The 20139-nt window shown below is 40.9% G+C and overlaps 1 protein-coding gene across 2 annotated transcripts in view; it reads right to left on the bottom strand.

The window, feature by feature from the left end:
• The window catches only part of MSH2 (mutS homolog 2), a 116515-nt gene that overhangs the window by 74356 nt on the left and 22020 nt on the right, over positions 1-20139 (bottom strand). For both annotated transcript variants that reach the window (XM_064364056.1, XM_064364055.1), the window contains exons 5-7: positions 19231-19380; positions 16314-16447; positions 6771-6970 (exon numbers count right to left, since the gene is read on the bottom strand). In XM_064364056.1, the coding sequence (XP_064220126.1) occupies positions 6771-6970; positions 16314-16447; positions 19231-19380 (484 nt within the window). The remainder of the gene's footprint in view (positions 1-6770; positions 6971-16313; positions 16448-19230; positions 19381-20139) is intronic.

Raw genomic sequence — 20139 nt, 5'->3', positions numbered from 1 at the left:
TTGGACTGATGCGCACAACAGTGCTTTTTCAAACTGTGGGCCTTCGTCCACCATGGGTCAAAAAATAAATTTAGTATGGCGCTATTAGAATTTTTCAGTGAAATAAAATAGAAGATGTTTACTATTTCAATTTTATACAATTTATTATATGATTATTTCAGTTCATATATATATAGTATGAGTGTTACACCCATATACCCATAGGTATGCACTAAGTCACAATGAAAATGTATTTCTTATTGTGGAGTGGGGTCAAAAAAGCAAGAAACACTGGCAATGAGTACTAGGAAGGAAAGAATAGACAGAGAAGTGGGCAGAGGCAACAATTCATGAGAGGCCTTTTAAACCAGCTCAGTCTTTAATCCTAAAGGCAGTGAAAACCCTTTGCAGGGTTTTCAACAGGCTAGTGACACATTTGTATTTATGTTCAAGAAACACAGTTGGCTAAGGCAAAGAGAATGGATTCGAGGGAGACAAGACAAGGGGCAACAAGAGCATCAGAATGCGGATAGTAGTTCAGGTAAGAAATGACTATATAGCAGGGTACAGTGTCAAGTGGCTGTTGTCCTAGCTACTTGGGAGGCTGAGGTGGGAGAATCTCAATTGCTTGAGAAATTGCTCCAGGACTTTTGAAGCTGCAGTAAGCTATGATCATGCCACTGCACTCCAGCCTGGGTGAAAGAGTGAGACCCTATCGAAAAGCAAACAAACAAACAGAAATTATTCTAGCCTAGACCAGAGTGCCAGGCATTAGGATTTAGAAAGGTATATTTTTTATTTTATTTTATTAATTTTTGAGACAAGAGTCTCTAAACAATGGGTACACATGGACATACAGAGAGAATTAACAGATACTGCGAACTCCAAAAGGGCAGAGGGGGAGAGAGGGATGAGGATTGAAAAATTACCACCTATTGGGTACAATGTTCATGGACACAATAGAAGCCCAAACCTCACCATTACACAATATATCCATGTGACAAACCTGCACATGTACCCCCGTCTATAAAATAAAATAATAAATAGCCTGGCCTAGAAATCAGTTTTAGAAAATTACTCACAGAAAAAGAAAAAAAAAAAAATCAAAACACCAGAGAAGTACATAGACCTTTAGAGTTTCTGCAAAATAATTTTCTGGAATGTTAAAATAACAACAGATGTTAGCTAAATATCAATTATAATAGGTAACTGTTACTATTCAAAACATCAAAAAATGTCAAACATACTTAGGAGGTTGAGGCAAGAGGATTGCTTCAGACCAGGAGTTCAAGACCAGCCTAGGTAATATAGCAAGTCCCATCTCAAAAAAAAAAAAAAGTAAAAAGTCAAACAATATTAGTTAAATTATGGCAACTGACAATTAGTTCTATATATACTATTACCCTATCAATATTTTCTATTAGACTTTTGCATACAGCCAGTTCTACTATATAATGCAACATATGTACTCCTAAAAATCAGAACACTATGCAGTAAAAACCAGAGCTGGCCAGGTGTGGTGGTGCACACCTGTAATCTCAGCACTTTGGGAGGCCAAGGTGGGCTAACTACTTGAGCTCAGGAGTTCCAACCCAGCCTGGGCAACATGGAAAAACAGTCTCTACAACAAATATAAATAAAACTTAGCTAGGCATGATGGCTGGTGCCTGCAGTCCCAGTTACTTGGAAGGCTGAGGTGGAGGATAGCTTAAATTGGGAGGCCAAGGCTGCAGTGAGCCAAGACTACACTCCAGCCTGGGTAACACAGCGAGACCATTTTAAAAAAATACAAAAAAACAGTGCTTATGAGAAAATTGGAGTTCAAGCCACAACTCTCAGAAACTTCATCAGTGACACATTAGTAAAGACAGGAACCTCATAAAAGTAGTAGCACAGTTTTACACATGTGAAACGGTTAAGAAATACATAACTATTACAATAAATAAGGCACCTTGCAAAAGGTCTGTGGTTTGCTTGTGGAGTGGACTTCTAAAGGGCTGCAGCTCTTGAGTTACTATGAAATGGTTGAGGGAATACTGTCTGAAATGGGTGGCAAAGTTGTAACACCAGATGTGAATGGGTATGGTTCGTAACACATACAGGAAAATGAGGGAGACATTTGAAGAGGATGTGTATGTGTCTGTGTATTTTTGCATATTTCTGCACTGCTCGGTTCAGCTGGATGCATTTTTCTGCATTCACCTAGTGTTTCCTAGGAATCTGTGCATAAGCAAACTCAAAATTCACATTATGCTCAAATTGTTCCCTAATATACCAACCACACTGGAACAAATCTGTTTTCAAAACAAGTGTTATAGCCGAACTGACCATGTATAATTTGGTTTAAAGACTGAAACAATATATATCAAAACAATAATAACTACATCTGGATGGCATGATAATTATCTACAAAGGACTTATATTGCTTTAATAAACTGACGAATATGAGATTTAAAGAACATTTCCAACATACAAAATCCAATCAAACCTTAAATAGTAGCCTTCATAGGCTAAAGTTTTTTTTAAAAGGCTAGATAATACAGATTCCTTTTAGCATCCCCCTTTCCAGAAACCCCAAATAAATCACTTTTATGTTCTTATTTTCCATTTAGAAGGAAATCACACAATCAGGTAAAAAATGTGATTATACTAATGTACTGTTTAGGGTCAAAAGGCAATGGAGATAAGCACTTCTACTCTGCATGAGAGGAACAGAAAAGCTCACAGAAAAGGTGACATTTGAGTTCAATCTTGGAAAAATTTGGACAAGGTAGTAAAGGACATTAAAGACAGGAAAACATGTATAAAAGCATGGCATGTCTGGAGACTGGCAGTACTATACTGAGAAAGAGGGTATAAGTGAGGGAGTGTGGGAGAGGCTGAACAGGGAAGCAATGGCCAAGCCACATGAAGAAATGGGGCCTTGCCTGTAGATTATGGGAAGCAATTAATGTGTTCTGAACTGAAGAGGTAACGTGTTCTGAATTGATGACATGATCAGATGAGCTAGCAAAGACTATGGAGCTCAATGAGGAAGATGCATAGACCATGGGAGGGAGAACAACAAATGTGAGGTACTTAAGGTGTATTAAACAGAAATAGATGATTAACTGGGTATCAGGAAAGGGAAGGGTTATGCATGTCAGTATGATAGCTGTTATACTAAAATTCACCAATAAAAAAATCTGAGGCTGGGAGCAGTGGTTCACACCTATAACCTAGCACTTCAGGAGGCTTAGGTGGGCAGATTGCTTCAGCCCAGGAGTTCGACACCAGCCTGGCAACATGATGAAACCCCCATCTTTACAAACAATTTTAAAAATTAGCTGGGCATGATCACGCATGCCTGTAGTCCCAGCTACTTGGGAGACTGAGGTGAGAGGATCACTTGAGCCTAACCCAGGAAGTAGAGGCTCCAGCACTCCAGCCTGGGTGATAGAGTGAACCCTGTCTCCAAAAAAAACAAAAGTAGTTACCTGAGTAAATTGTGTTCTAAGCACTATCAGAAATTTGCCCTAAGAGTATAATATTGTTATTTTAAGTTTTGCCCCAGCATTTTCAGTTTCAAGAGACATAAGGAATATGGGAGGCCAAGTATTCCTTTTCAGAAATTAGATATTTCTTAGTGGAGAAAGATTTAAAAAGAGCTGTAATCACTCAATGCAAATCTACTTTCTAAACTGCTGCTGCCCTCTACTGTCTCTGAATTCACTTTATTTTTGTTCTTCAGGGATAACATTAAACTAACATTAACTTTAAGAGCTAATCAAAAACCGCTGGGCGCAGTGGCTCACGCCTGTAATCCCAGCACTTTGGGAGACTGAGGCGGGTGGATCATGAAGTCAAGAGATCGAGACCATCCTGGCCAATATGGTGAAACCCCATCTCTACTAAAAATACAAAAATTAGCTGGGCATGGTGGCAAGCGCCTGTAATCCCAGCTACTCGGGAGGCTGAGGCAGAATTGCTTGAACATGGGAAGCGGAGGTTGCAGTGAGCCGAGATTGCGCCACTGCATTCCAGCCTGGCGTCTGGTGACAGAGCGAGACTCTGTCTCAAAAAAAAGAGTTAATCAAAAACCAAAAAAATCACAAGATAGTAGTTGAGGATACTCAATTTCTAGCAATATATGAATATATTAAGAAAAAGAAAAACTTTTAAGACATGATTTTGCTTTTAAACACAGTACATTTGGTTTATTTTCTTCATAGTCTCACTTACTACTTTTTCCTTGTAGTCAGTATGCTAAAGAGCTATACTGAGCTCTGCAAAATGCCACTGTTTTCCTTAAAATAAAATAAATAAATAAATAAATAAAAACTGGGCTGGGCTCACTAGCTCACGCCTGTAGCATGAGCTGGGCTCAGTAGCTCAACACTTTTGGAGTCTGAGGCGGGCAGATCACTTGAGGTCAGGAGTTTGAGATCATCCTGGCCAACATGGTGAAACCTCATCTCTAAATACAAAAATTAGCGGCGTGAGGTGGTATACACCTGCAATCCCAGCTACTTGGGAGGCTGAGACAGCAGAATTGCTTGAACCCGGGAGGCGGAGGTTGCAGTGAGCTGAGATTGTGCCACTGCACTCCAGCCTGGGCGACAGAACAAAAAAAAACAAAAAAAAAAGTCACAGAGGTCCTTTTGGTTCCCAATGACCAGAGGACACCTAAAATCTCAAACATTTTGTGTAAAAGAAGAGAGCATAGCTCTGAACACAACACATGGAAAACAGATTTTCCCTTGTAACATTTTCCAGGCAGAAGCCACTTCAATTACCTGAACTACACATCAGCTGCCAGATCTATAACGTGAAGCATTTATTTTAGATAATGTTATGATCACTAACAAGTCTATATAACTTAAATCTAACACCAGAAAGTAGGAAATTATTGACTTGCTGTAAACTTCACCAAGTATATTAGACTATGCCTATATAACGAGGCTGAGGAAGGAAGTCAAGCTACCTTCTTCAACTAATTCCTAATTGCCATAATTATCCCAGGGAGTGAGAAAGATCACCCAAGGAATGTGTAGAGCAGTACTTCTTACCTTTTGTGGGGGAAAGGAGAGTACTTAACACATGTTTTTAGTTTCTTCCCTCTCTACCAGGGAAGACTTATATGCTTTAAAATATCTGATGAAAGTTACAAATCCCCAGCCTAGCCAACATAATGAAACCTGTCTCTACTAAAAATACAAAAATGAGCCAGATGTGGTGGCGAAAGTCTGTAATCCCAGGTACTCGGGAGGCTAAGGGAGAAGAATGTCTTGAACAGCAGGCAAAGGTTGCAGTGAGCCAAGATCATACCAGTACACCCTACCCTGGGCCACAGAGTAAAACTCCATCTCAAAAAAAATGAAAGTTACAAATACTTTCCTTTCAGGAAGCCTTTAAGAGCTTATCCGGGCACAGTGGCTCAAGCTGGTAATCCCAGCACTTTGGAAGGCCCAGGCAGGCAGATCACTTGAGGTCAGGAGTTCCAGATCAGCCTGGCCAACATGGTGAAACTTTCTCTCTACTAAAAACACAAAAATTAGCCGAGTGTGGTGGCACATGCCTGTAGTCCCAGCTGCATGAGAGGCTGAGGCACAAGAATCACTTGAACCCAGAAGGCAGAGGTTGCAGTGAGCCAAGATTGCACCACTGCACTCCAGCCTGGGCAACAGAGACTTCGTCTGAAAAAAAAAGTCTATGGCCATACCACCCTGAATGCGCTACTGATCTTGAAAGCCGAGCAGGGTCGGGCATGGTTAGTACTTGGATCGAAGACCTCTTAGTAATACCAGGTGCTGTAGGCTTGGCTGGGCATCGTGGCTCATGCTTGTGATCCCAGCACTTTGCAAAGCTGAGGTGGGCGGATCACCTGAGGTTGGGAGTTTGAGACCAGCCTGGTCAACGTGGAAAAACCCTGTCTCTACTAAAAATACAAACTTAGCCGGGAATGGTGGCACATGCCTGTAATCCCAGCTGCTTGAGAGGCTGAGGTAGAATTGCTTGAACCCAGGAGGTGGAGGCTGCAGTGAGCTGAAATCAAGCCATTGCACTCCAACCTGGGTGACAAAAGTGAGACTCTGTCTCAAAAAAGAACTATACCGTATTCACTGGATTTAGCAAAAAATAAAGGTCACCTAGCAAATTCCACTTCAGTACTGTGGTCAGGGATGGAAGCCAGATAAATGAATGGAAGATGGAAAGTACAGGCTTTCAGAAACCCAGCTGGGAATGGAAAGAGGGAGAGAGATATATTAATAGATGATATTGGAAGAGAACCCAGGAACAAGGGTGCTTTTTTTTTTAAACAGATGTGTGTATCTAAAAATATGCAGTGGTAAAGAGCCAGTAGAGAATAAAAGGAAGTAAGGAAGTAGGAAGTAAAGAGTAAGGAGTATGGGTGGGAGGCTGGGTGCGGTGGCTCATGCCTGTAATCCCAGCACTTTGGGAGGTTGAGGTGGGCAGATCACCTGAGATTGGGAGTTTGAGACCAGCCTGGCCAACATGGTGAAACTAAAAGTACAAAAATTAGCCGGGCATGGTGGCGCACACCTGTAATCCCAGCTACTCAGGAGGCTGAGGCAGGAGAATTGCTTGAACCCGGGAGGCAGAGGTTGCAGTAAGCTGAGATTGCACCACTGCGCTCCAGCCTGGGCAACAGAGGGAGACTCCATCTCAAAAACAAAAAAAGAAAGAAATCTGAATGTATTCTAAGAGTAAATCACCACTATCAACTTTGTAAGAACAGCACGCAGCCAAGTATGAGTTGAAGGAAAACAAAAAATGAAATTATCTGTTACCTTCATATTTTTCCAGAGCCTGTATAACATTAGGGAGTTGATTTATACCCTGATAGAGTCGGTAACAATCCTGTAAGTTTGCTGCTTGTCTTTGAAACTTCTTGGCAAGTCGGTTAAGATCTGGGAATCGACGAAGTAAATCTTCTTGTAAAGTCTGCCTCAATTCTGCATCTTCTACAAAAGCTTCCACTAAATTCAATCTGAAATAAATTAACTAGAATTAACCTTAAATATTTTTGTATAAAATTAAAATGTGTCAACTAAGCACCTACATCTCAAGTAAATGAGCTCAAAATTCCATTTAAGAAGCTTGAATCTAGGCCGGGCTCAGTGACTCACGCCTATAATTCCAGCACTTTGAGAGGCCGAGGCAGGCGGATCACGGTGTCAGGAGTTTGAGACCAGCCTGGTCAGCATGGTGAAACCCTGTCTCTACTAAAAATACAAAAAGGCTGGGTATAGTGGCTCATGCCTGTAATCCCAGCACTTTGGGAGGCTAAGGCGAGCAGATCACGAAATCAGGAGTTCCAGACCAGTCTGGCTAATATGGTGAAACCCCGTCTCAACTAAAAACACAAACATCAGCCAGGTGTGGTAGTGTGCACCTGTAGTCCCAGCTACTCGGGAGGCTGAGGCAGAAGAACTGCTTGAACCCGGGAAGTGGAGGTTACAGTGAGTCAAGACCGCCCCACTGTACTCCAGCCTGGGCAACAGAGCAAGACTCCATTAAAAAAAAACAAAATAAGAAGAAGTTTTCGGGAGGCTGAGGCAGAAGAACTGCTTGAACCCAGGAAGCGGAGGTTACAGTGAGTCAAGACTGCCCCACTGTACTCCAGCCTGGGCAACAGAGCAAGACTCCATTAAAAATAAATAAATAAAAAATAAGAAGAAGCTTAAATTTATTCTGAAACATTAGCTTTTTTAGAAGGTAGAAAGCTCTCTTAAGACTGTGAGGCAAGCATTTCCTGATTAGCTAAGAGTCAAATTAAGGTTTAGTTAAGCAGTATCATAAGACGCTGATAATATAACCAATTTTGTTTGACTTTCATCAAATGAACATGCCTTAAATAGGAGAAAGAATTTCATTACTGGGGCACTGTTGTTACTGACACACTGTTGCACATGTAAATAGTGATGTTTAATGAAACAGAATTACAGTTCAAGAATGCCACCAAATCCAATACTTAGTCTATTTCTTATTCATTTTTAGAATGCTTTCTAAAATTACCTCTTGACAGTACAAAGTCAAAAACTGTTTTAATTTTATTGCTTCCCAAAGTCAATAAAATCTCAGCTTGTTTCAAGAATGACAGAACATATAGTTCATAATGATTCTATAAGTTACTGGAAATCAGTTACTTTCCGTTTTTTTTCAGTGTAACCACAGCAAGAAATGTCTTTACATCACAATCCAGCACATGCATACCTAGATCTATAATTAAAATAGGTTTCACAAATCAATTCCTACTCTCATTACGTGATACACTATTTTCTATTGTATTTAACTTAAAAATGCTCTTTGTCACCTACTGATTTAACAACCCACTACTAGGTCACACCTTGCAGTTTGAAAAACAATGTTGGAGGCCGGTAGCTCACACCTGTAATCCCAGCACTTTGGGAGGCCGAGGCGGGTGGATCACGAGGTCAAAAGATCGAGACCATCCTGGTCAACATGGTGAAACCCTGTCTCTACTAAAAATACAAAAAAAAAATTAGCCAGGCATGTTGGCGCATGCCTGTAGTCCCAGCTACTCAGGAGGCTGAGGCAGAAGAATTGCTTGAACCCAGGAGGCGGAGGTTGCAGTGAGCGGAGACTGCGCCATTGCACTCCAGACTGGGTAACAAGAGCGAAACTCCGTCTCAAAAAAAAAAAAAAAGAAAAACAATGTTGGAGATGTGTTACTGAATCAATAGCTGAAAGGTAAATTGCTGAAGCCAAAAGGTAAACTAACAGTTTACCTGAAGGTGGGAAAATATTCCTACATATTTTACACAGAAAACCTCCTCTAAAACTTCGCCCTGCTTTCAGAGGGCAAAGTTTTAGAGAAGCTTTTCTGGAGGCCACAGGCATTACAGATGATTCAAGGTTCAGAATGCTAACAGATGAGCAACCATCTTCCTAATGTTTGTAAAGGATGTGACAATAAACTAAACCTCAAATTACACAGGGATAGAAAGCAAACAAATCCGCTTTCTAAATTTCTTAACTATTTACTGACATCACCAGCATTTACAATTCCTGTATTACCAAAATATTTATCAAGCGTGTTATATAAGGAAAAACATATTATCTCCAGAGTAAACACATAATGGCCATATATAAAAACACATTTAAAGTACAATTTCTCCATCTTGGCAACACTGCCATTTTAAGCTAAGTAATTCTTTGCTGTAAGGGGCTGTTCCTTGCTTGCTTAACAGCATCCCTGGATTCTACCCACTATACACTCTCTTCCTCAATATGACAACCAGAAATAGCTCTAGACACTGCTGAATGTCCCCTGGAGGGAAAAACTGCCCCAGGTTGAGACTGCTGGCTTAAAAAACTTGAATTAAAACTCACTTTTTAAGGGAAAAGTAACTTAAACCATGTCCAGCTAACATCTAGGCAGCTAGCAACAGATACATGTTTTTTTACTGGAAATGCCAAATTAGTGGGAAAACAATTTGCTGCCAAATTTGTATTATGAACCCATCAATGGGGCTATAAACAAACACCGAGATTAATTAGGAAGCCTAATGCTCCAGAAAAGATGTTTGTGGCATATATTCTAAATTTGAAAAAAGAAAGAGTGGGTGCAGTCAAATTAAACAATCCAATAAAGCAAATTTTGGGGGCTTTCCTAGCTAAGCCTCTGGATCTACTTGGGCTTCACAGAGTCTGGTCCAAGGATCACTGGCATCAAAATCACTTGGAGGTAGTAATATAAATCCCTGGGAGTGGGGCCCAGCTACGAAATCTCATGCGATTATTATGCACACAGAAGTGTGATTCCTAACAATCACAGAAATCTCTTAGTTATCTTAATAAAGCAGGGAAGGAGGTGTAAAGGGGCAAGAAAAGAATGACAAAGTCTAATGCTGACTGACCTATACCCTCACCTTTCCTTTTCTCTTCTTTCCATAAAACTCCCATATCCTTGTGGGCAATTCTGAGGTCAATGGTAAAAAAAATCACAGATAATATATTTCTGATAAAATAATCTCATGCTTCTTCCCTGTTCCAAGTATTTTATCACTGTTTCTTCTCAAATTGACCAGAAAATAAATCATAAATAATCAACAGTGTTGAAGAGCCCACAAACACACACATCCTTTCCTCCCCTTGGTTGAAGAGGTGACTGCATCCCTACCTATGAACTGAAAGGGGTCTGTGCAAAGTCAGCCAATTTTGTACCTCTGAAAAACAGTTTTACTACTGAATTTTATACTATATGATGTCTCACCTACTCAAGAGAAATGTTTAGAAATAAAAAATTTATAAATAAATATATAGTGAAATGGAAACAAACTGTAGATACTGTTGGGAAGGAATACAAATTGTATTTATAATATGATCCCATATTGTTTTAAAGTGTTATCTATATTTAAAAATTTTATATATCAGCAAGGTGTGGTGGCTCACGCCTATAATCCCAGCACTTTGAGAGTCTGAGGTGAGTGGATGACTTGAGATGTCGACCACCACCTGCGGAAGTCTGGCCTGCAGACCCTGACTGAATGATGGATGAATGAATGCACACTCACACCATTACAGTGATACAAGTGGGTTGGGGATAACTCTTGGCTGCTTTCAGAGGGCAAAATGCAACCAATCAACCAAGACCCTCTGTCCATTCACATATTTATTCAGTCAAGATTTTACAACAGAGGTTCTAAGTTAACACACTTGTGGATAATTAACATGATTGAAAGAATAGTTTAATGAATGATAAAAGCTTTAGGTTTTGGGCCTAGAGTAAACACTATTAACATGTAATTCCCCTTTGATTGCCCCGAGAGGGTCATCCAGTACAAAGTTTACATGAGTAAACAGAGTAGAGACAAAGGGATGTGGGGTTAACAGACTTAACTGGGAAGACTTTTGATAGTCTCTATCTCTTCCCTGTGCTAATGTTAATGAGGCAGCTGCCTTCAGCATGCCTCAATAAAATCTTTAGGCCTTCCAAAAGGTTTGAGACTAAAATCTATAACTTTCTCTAATATTTTCCTTAATATTTTGCTGCCACCCTAAGTGAATCTCAACAGATCCGAGGTCAGGAGTTCGAGACCAGACTGGTCAACATGGTGAAACCCTGCTTCTAGTAAAAATACAAAAATTAGCCAGGCATGGTGGTAGGTGCCTGTAAATCCCAGCTACTCAGGAGGCTGAGGCAGGAGGATCGCTTGAAACTGGAAGACGGAGGTTGCAGTGAGTGGAGATCATGCCACTACATTCCAGCCTAGGCGAAAGAGTGAAACTCCATCTCAAAAAAAAGAAAAAAAAATTATATATCTGTACACATAAAGGAAAAAAAAAACCCTAGAAGAATAAGAACACAACTAAACTGTTAATAGTGATTACCATCATGGAGTGGGACTGGAGGTAAAGTAGAAGTAGGGATGTTTATCTTCTTATTCGATTTTTCAAAAACATGGTCCAGTAGTACTTTTCAAATAAAAAGTTAAATTATTTAAAAAAAAATTATGAGATATAGCAATGATAAAACATGAGAAGCCACAAATGCACACTCCTGTTGTGCTTTTACAAATTCTGTTTGCCAACAAACTGTAAAACAGCTTTCTCTCAAACAGCAATAGTAACACTTCCTATTTGCTCTTCACATTCCTTTCACATCTTACAAAGGAAAACCAAGAATTAAGCAAACTTGGTAAGAGACAACCAATAGGGCTTTGTTTTAAAGAACAAACGAGGTGGACAGATGCACTTCTGCTAAGTGCTGTAGAGTAAGAACAGAACACTCTAGACTTAAAACATCTCTTGCCTTTTTGTCTTATTTCTTCAAAGCCCATAAAGATTGCTGACACCTGTAGTTCAGCCTAACTGGTTTTAAAAGACACTCAAGGCTGGAGGCAGTGACTCATGCCTGTAATCTCAGCACTTTGGGAGGCCGAGGTGGGCAGATCACCAGATGTCAGGAGTTTGAGACCAGGCTGACCAACATGGAGAAACCCTGTCTCTACAAAAAATACAAAATATTAGCCCAGCATGGTGGCACATGCCTGTAATCCCAGCTACTTGGGAGGCTGAGGTAGGAGAATCGCTTGAACCTGGGAGGCAGAGGTTGCAGTGAGACAAGGTGGCACCATTGCATTCCAGCATGGGTGACAAGAGCAAAACTCCACCTCAAAAAAACAAAAACCCAGAAATAAAGTAGCATTACGAAAGAAGTAAAATGGCAAAGAAATGAAAAGCTTCTAAAAAAACATAGCACACAGCACAGCCCCCTCAGCCTTTGGTCCAGATATCATTAAAAGCCTAATCAATTGCTAAGTTTCACAAGTCTATTCAGCATACTATTTCAGTAATAATTACAGTTTCAGTTGCATTTCTGGCTAAAAGAAGCTTAAAGAAAAAAACAACTACTCTGCTGTTTCCATGACAATGCCAATTTAAAATCACAATTATAGAAATATCACAGTTATTGTTGGCATAACATAGTATACCTATCAATTTTACTCAATAAAATGACTCAACTGTATGCAATTTTTCCAGTCAACATGCAAATTAATATTGTATTAAACTGCATACAGCTGAGTCATTTTGGCGATCTGTTGACCCTTAAAATTCCCATAGACTTAAATCAAATTATTATTTTTTTCTTTTTTTTCAAAGATACTCTCGCTCTGCTGAAGTGGCGCAGCCTCAGCTCACTGCAACCTCCACCCAACGGGTTCTCCTGCCTCAGCCTCTGGAGTAACTGGGACTACAGGTGCACACTGCCACACCAAGCTGATTTTTTGTATTTTAGTACAGTCAAGGTTTTACCGTATTGCCCAGGCTGGTATCAAACTCCTGAGCTCAGGCAATTCACCTGTCTCAGCCTCCCAAAGTGCTAGGATACAGGTATGAGCCACCAAATCAACATTCTGTTCTCTCTTTAACCCTACCATTTCTAAGCTTTCTTTATAAGAGCTGACTGAAACTGGTTGGGCATGGTGGCTCACGCCTGTAATTCCAGTGCTTTGGGAGGCTGAGGCAGGTGTATCACTTGAACCCAGGAGTTCAAGACAAGTCTGGCAAACATGACAAAACACCATCTCTACCAGAAACACAAAACTTAGCCGGTCTTATAATCCAGTCTCAAAATAAATAAATAGGTCTTTTTCAAAAGAGTTGACTGGAATTGCCTAACAGTGTATTTAAAAGGCTGACAGCAAAAGTGGTTCCTAAAGAACTGTAATTACAAGTGTATTTTTTTTTTTTTTTTTTTTTTGAGATGGAGTTTTGCTCTCGTTACCCAGGCTGGAGTGCAATGGCGTGATCTCGGCTCACCGCAACCTCCGCCTCCTGGGTTCAGGCGATTCTCCCGCCTCAGCCTCCTGAGTAGCTGGGATTACAGGCACGTGCCACCACGCCCAGCTAATTTTTTGTATTAGTAGAGACAGGGTTTCAGCATGTTGACCAGGATGGTCTCGATCTCTTGACCTCGTGATCCACCCGCCTCGGCCTCCCAAAGTGCTGGGATTACAGGCTTGAGCCATCGCGCCCGGCCCACAAGTATATTTCTTTTCTTCATCTGTCCTGCTTACGGATTAATGCAGTCAGAACCATCCATTTGATACATTAAGTAGCAAACACTGTGCTTGGCCTAAAGATTTAAAAAGAAAAAGAAGTAAATCCCAAGAGTCCTTATGTTTGTACATGCACTTGGAGTGCTGCTCTTTATCTTTTTAAGCTTTTTCTTTTGCCCTTTTATAGATTCATCTGAAGCTTTGGTAATTTTTCCTTTTTAATGTTAGAATTCTGTAAGGAACATTGAACATGTTAGTATATGAAATAGTTTATTCTTGTGAAACTGCTGACAAAATAATTTGTATATTAAATTTGGCATTTTTATTGCCTTCTAGTTTCATATTTCTTTCTTATAAGATTAATGTAGCAATCTTAATTAAAAATGTCTCCAAGTAAAGTATGGAAAGGTTGGCTTTGAAAAGAAATAAACTGTTATTTCTTCTGAGAAAGAGCCAGAGAGTAAAAGACTGAAAATACAGATAAATTTTAAGGTTGTAACTCTTAAGAAAGAAATCATCTGCTTAGAAGAAGGAGATAGCTGAAGGCTTAAGAGAAAGGAAAACATTGGGGGTTGGTCACTATAATGAGTCATACAGTAAAAGTAACATCCAGTTATCTATCACTGAAAGCTATGGGACCTATCAGCACTGCATGACCTTCTCCAGGAAATTTTTTTCTTGTTTGAAGACTGGAGGTAGGGAAGGTTCCCACTATTTTGCCAAGGCTGGACTTGGACCCATGATCCTACTGCCTCAGTTTCCCAAGTAGCTGGGACTACAGGCACAAGCCACCACATCTTGCTTATTAGAATTAATTTCGGCCAGGCACGGTGGCTCATGCCTGTAATCCAAGCACTTTGGGAGGCCAAAGTGAGTGGATCATCTGAGGTCAGGAGTTTGAGACTAGCCTGGTTAACACAGTGAAACCGTGTCTCTACTAAAAATATAAAAAATTAGCCAGGCGTGGTGGCACACACCTGTAGTTCCAGCTACTTGGGAGGCTGAGACAAGAGAATCGCTTGAACCCAAGAGGTGGAGGTTATAGTGAGCTGAGCTCACGCCACTGCACTCCAGCCTGGGCAACAAAGCAAGACTCCATCTCAAAAAATAATGATGATAATTTCTAATTCTTTTGTTAAATAAAGTACAAAAAGGAACGAATCCCTAGAAACTCATTTCTAGATGGCAATAACATATTCTCATAGTTGCAAGTAGGTTTTGGTGAATGGAAAGATGAATAGTACAGAGCAGATACAGTGGCTCATGCCTGTATGTAATCCTAGCACTTTGGGAGGCCGAGAAAGGTGGATTACTTGAGCTTGGGAGTTTGAGACTAGCCTGGACAACATGGTGAAACCACATCTCTTTTAAAAAAAAAAAAAAAAAGGACCAGAAAAACTTGATTTAATGTGTAACCTGGAAGAAAGATCAATCTGAAATGCTTAGTAAGGGAGGTAACAGATTTCTCCTGAGAACTCCTAAGAAGGCTTAACCTAGAAAGCATGAGGTACCACAGCAGACAGCGTTGAGAAAAAGGAGTAACAACAGGAAACAGACTGGGCATCGGGGTTCATGCCTGTAATCCCAGCACTTTAGGAGGCTGAGGTAGCAGGGGATTGCTTGAGACCAGTCTCGGCAATATAGTGAGACCTTGTCTCCACAAAAAATAAAGAAAAAAGAAGAGGCCAGGCGAGGTGGGTCATGCCTGTAATCCCAGCACTTTGAGAGGCCAAGACAGGCGGATCACCAGAGATTGGGAGTTCAAAGACCAGCCTAACCAACATGGAGAAACCCCATCTCTACTAAAAATACAAAATAAATCCAGTGTGGTGGCACATGCCTGTAATCCCTGCTACTCGGGGGGATGAGGCACGAGAATCACTTGAACTCGAGAGGTGGAGGTTACAGTAACCCGAGATCGTACCATTACACTCCAGCCTGGGCAACAAGAGCAAAACTTCACCTCAGTAACAACAACAACAAAAAAAATTACAAAAAATAAAAATATCCGGGCGCGGTGGCTCACGCCTGTAATCCCAACGCTTTGGGAGGCCGAGGCGGGTGGATCATGAGGTCAAGAGATCGAGACCAACCTGGTCAACATGGTGAAACCCCGTCTCTGCTAAAAATACAAAAAAATTAGCTGGGCATGGTGGTGCATGCCTATAATCCCAGCTACTCAGGAGGCTGAGGCAGGAGAATTGCCTGAACCCAGGAGGTGGAGGTTGCAGTGAGCAGAGATCGCACCACTGCACTCCAGCCTGGGTAACAAGAGCGAAACTCAGTCTCAAAAAATAAATAAATAAATAAATAAATAAATAAATAAATAAATAAATAAAAATAAAAAGTGAAGAAACGGTGACAAAAAGCTGAATAATCTGCCCAAGATTACACACAATATGAACAAAGGTATACTGGCTCCCAAGTACACGTATGTTCTAAACCATACTATCTCAAATAAAATTTTATTTAATTTTATTTTTTTAAATAAAGATGGGATTTCACCATGTTGGTCAGGCTGGTCTTGAGCTCCCGACCTCAGGTGATCTGCCTGCCTTGGCCTCCAAAGTGCTTGGATTACAGGCGTGAGCCACCACGCCTGGCCTACTTTTTTTTATAATGAAAAAAACTTACTTTAAAAAAAGCTTAATCAATCTAAATCATTACTACTCTATTACTATGTAGCTCTCTGTACAGTTAAATGGTAAGATATACTTGCAAACTGCATATTAGAATAAGTGGTATAATCATATGGAATAACTGCAGGTTACATAAAACTAACAAAAGTGTGAACTAATAACATACCTCTCCTCTATTCTGTTCTTATCCATAAGAGGCTGCTTAATCCATTGGTTAACAAGTCTTTGTCCTTGAGGGGTTTTACACTTATTCAGCAAAGCAGCCAGAGACTGAGAGCCAGTGGTATCTTCAACAGAACCCTAGTAAACAAAAAATAAAATACAAAGAATGGCACACTTGCTGGTGAAAATCTTACTATGCCATGAAAAACAGAGGAACAATATACATAATATTCTTCAAATATTAAACAAGAAATTTCCACAAAAAGTCCCTCTTCCTAAGCTATACATTTCTCCTCAAGCCAAAATCGCTTTATAATTACTAGTTTTATCTGTTGAGACAGGGTCTCACTCTATTGCCCAGGTTGGAGTGCAGTGGTGCCATCCCAGCTCACAGCAAGCCAGAACTCTTGGGGTTCAAGGAATCCTCCCACTCCAGCCTTTTGAGTAGCTGGGTCTACAGGTGCATGCCATCGAGTCCAGTTAATTTTTTCTTCTTTCTGTAGAGTTGGTCTCACTATGTTGCCCAGGCTGGTCTCAACTCCTGGCCTCAAATGATCCTCCCACCTCGGCCTCCCAAAGTGTTGGGATTACCACGGCACCCAGCCACTTACTGCAGTTTTAGACATAAAACTTCTTAGAATATAATTTTAAAGAATTGCCAGGCCAGGCACAGTGGCTCACACCTGTAATCCCAGCACTCTGGCAAGCCAAGGCAAGCAGATCACCTGAGATCAGGAGTTCAAGACCAGCCTGGCCAACAAGGGGAAACCCCACCTCTACTAAAAATACAAAAATTAGCTGGGCGTGGTAGACATGCCTGTAATCCCAGCTATTCAGGAGGCTCTCAGCTAATCACCTGAACCCAAGAGGCAGAGGTTGCAGTGAGCTGAGATTGCACCATTGCACTCCAGCCTGGGCGATAAGAGTAAGATTCTATCTCAAAAAAAAAAAAAAAATTGCTGTTATTAGTCTACAAATTATTCATAAAGTGAGGACAAATACTATGTATATACCTTGAAACTAGAAAAAATAAAGTAATTTGAGAGGAAGGCACAGTGAGGCACACCTGTAGTCCCAGCTACTTTGGAGGCTATAGTAGGAGAATCACTTGAGCCCAGGAGTTTGAAGCTGTAGTACACTCTGATGGCACTCCCTGTGAATAGCCACTACACTCCAGCCTAGGGAGCAGAGTGACAAGTTTCTTCAAAAAAAAAAAAAAAAAAAAAAAGGCAGGCCAGGCGCCATGGCTCACATCTGTAATCTCAGCACTTAGGGATGCTGAGGCAGGTGGATTACGATTGGATTACGAGGTCAGGAGTTCGAGAGCAGCCTGGACAATACAGTGAAACCCCGTCTCTACTAAAAATACAATAATCAGCTGGGTGTAGAGGCACATGTCTGTAGTCCCAGCTACTCAGGAGGCTGAGGCAGGAGAATCGCTTGAACCTGGGAGGCGGAGGTTGCAGTGAGCCGAGATTGTGCCACTGCACTCCAGCCTGGGAGACAGAGTGAGACGTCGTCTCAAAAAGAAAAGCCTTGAAAATAAAAAATAGCAGAACATAGTTGTTCACGCCTGTAATCCCAGCTACTACTCTAGAGGCTGAGGCAGAAGAATCACTTGAGGCCAGGAGTGAACGAACAGCCTGGGCGACACTGTGAAACTCTAACTCTGAAAAAATTTTTAAATTAGGCAAGCATGGTAGCTTGTGCCTGTAGACCCAGATACTCATGAGGTTTAAACAGGAGGATCGCTTGGGCCCAGGAGTTCAATATTGCAGTGAGCAATGATCTTGCCACTTCACTCCACCCTGGGTGATAGAGCAAAGCCCAGTCTCTAAAAAAGTATTAAGTAGGACGGGGGTGATGGCTCAAGCCTGTAATCCCAGCACTTTGGGAGGCTGATGTGGGAGGATCACCTGAGGTCAGAAGTTTAAGACCAGCCTGGCCAACATGGTGAAGCATCCCTACTAAAAATATAAAAATTAGCCAAGCGGCTGGATGTAGTGGCTCACACCTATAATCTTAGCACTTTGTGAGGCTGAAGCGGGTGGATCACGAGGTCAGAGATTGAGACCATCCTGGCCAACATGGTAAAACCCCATCTCTACTAAAAATACAGAAATTAGCTGGGCATGGTAGCTTGTGCCTGTAATCCCAGCTACTCCAGAGGCTGAGGCAAGAGAATCACTTGAACCAGGGAGTCGGAGGTTGCAGTGAGTTGAGATTGCACCACAGCATCCAGCCTGGGCAACAGAGTGAGACTCCATCTCAAAAAAATAATAACAATAAATAAATAAATAAATAAATTGTAAAAAAATTGGCCAGGCATGGTGGCAGGTAACTGTAATCCAAACTACTAGGGAAGTGGAGGTTGCAGTGGGCCAAGATTGTGCCTCTGCACTCAAGCCTAGGGGACCAGTGAGACTTGGTCTTAAAAAAAAAGGCCGGGCAAGGCGGCTCACGCCTATAATCCCAACACTTTGGAAGGCTGAGGTGGGTGGATCACAAGGTCAAGAGATGGAGACCATCCTGGCCAACATGGTTAAACCCTGTCTCTACTAAAATTACAAAAATTAGCTGGGCGTGGTGGCGCACACCTATAGTCCCAGCTACTGGGGAGGCTGAGGCAGGATAATCGCTTAAACCTGGGAGGCGGAGGTTGTAGTGAGCTGAGATTGCGCCACTGTATTCCAACCTGGCAACAGAGCAAGATTCTGTCTCATAAAAAAAAAAAAAGGTAAAGTGGAGCGGGGGAAGGGGAGAGAAGAGAAAATATAGCCATTTGAAGATACTTACCTAATCCAAGTATAGTAATATTAAAAAATATTTTAGCTCCTTAATAAGATTTTTCAGTATACATCAATGAAAACATTTTTTAACCATTCAATATTTTTAACCCATGTATTTTTTTTTATTTTTACCTGGAAAAGGTTAAGGGCTCTGACTGCTGCAATATCCAATTTCATGTACTGGCTGAAGTCGAAAGTAGTCAGTTCAAACTGTCCAAAATTGGAATCATCTGATAATAGTTCTAAAAACTTGATTACTGCAGATAATGATGAAACTGCAACCTAAAATTAAGAATTCAAAATGAAAGATTTCTATACTACTAGGACCAGTTCTACAGATTTTAAAAAACAAATGTAAAATGAAAATACATTCTGAACTCTTTATCTTTTTCCTTGGGGTTCCTTCCCAATCCAAACCAAGAAAACCAAAGGTTAATCTCTTGAGATTTGAAAATGGTTTTTACAAAGTGAAACTTAACTGTAATTTCAGCATTATTTATAATAGCCAAAAAAGAAAATTAGCCAAATGTCCATCAAAAGTAAAATGGGGGCTGGGCGTGGTGGCTCATCCCTGTAATCCCAGCACTTTGGGAGGCCAAGGCGGGAAGATGACTTGAGGCTAGGAGTTTGAGACCAGCCTAGCCAACATAGTGAAATCCTATCTCTATTAAAAATACAAAAATTAGGCCCTTTCCACCTTGTGAAGTTAGAGTGAGAAAATGATTATCTATGAGGAAGTGGGCCCTCACCAGAAAACAGATCAGCCAGTGCCTTAATTTTGAATTTCCCAGCCTCCAGAACTGTGAAATAAAAATACAAAAATTAGTTGGGATGGTGGCACATGCCTATAACCCCAGCTACTGGGGAGGTTGAGACAGAAAAATGGCTTGAACTGAGGAGGTGGAGGGGGCAGTGAGCCGAGATCATGCCATTGCACTCCAGCCTGGGAAACAACTGTAAAACTCCATCTCAAAAAAGAGAAAAAAGAAAAAAAAAAAGAACCAGGTAAATTAACTATAATCACAGCAGTATTTATAACAG

This window comes from Aotus nancymaae, unplaced genomic scaffold (assembly GCF_030222135.1).
Source record: "Aotus nancymaae isolate 86718 unplaced genomic scaffold, 86718_ANA_hifiasm-v0.15.2.pri h1tg000057l, whole genome shotgun sequence".
Taxonomy (NCBI): Eukaryota; Metazoa; Chordata; class Mammalia; order Primates; family Aotidae; genus Aotus; species Aotus nancymaae.
The sequence above is the reverse complement of the archived record's forward strand: the minus strand, read 5'-3'. Positions and strand labels throughout refer to the sequence as shown.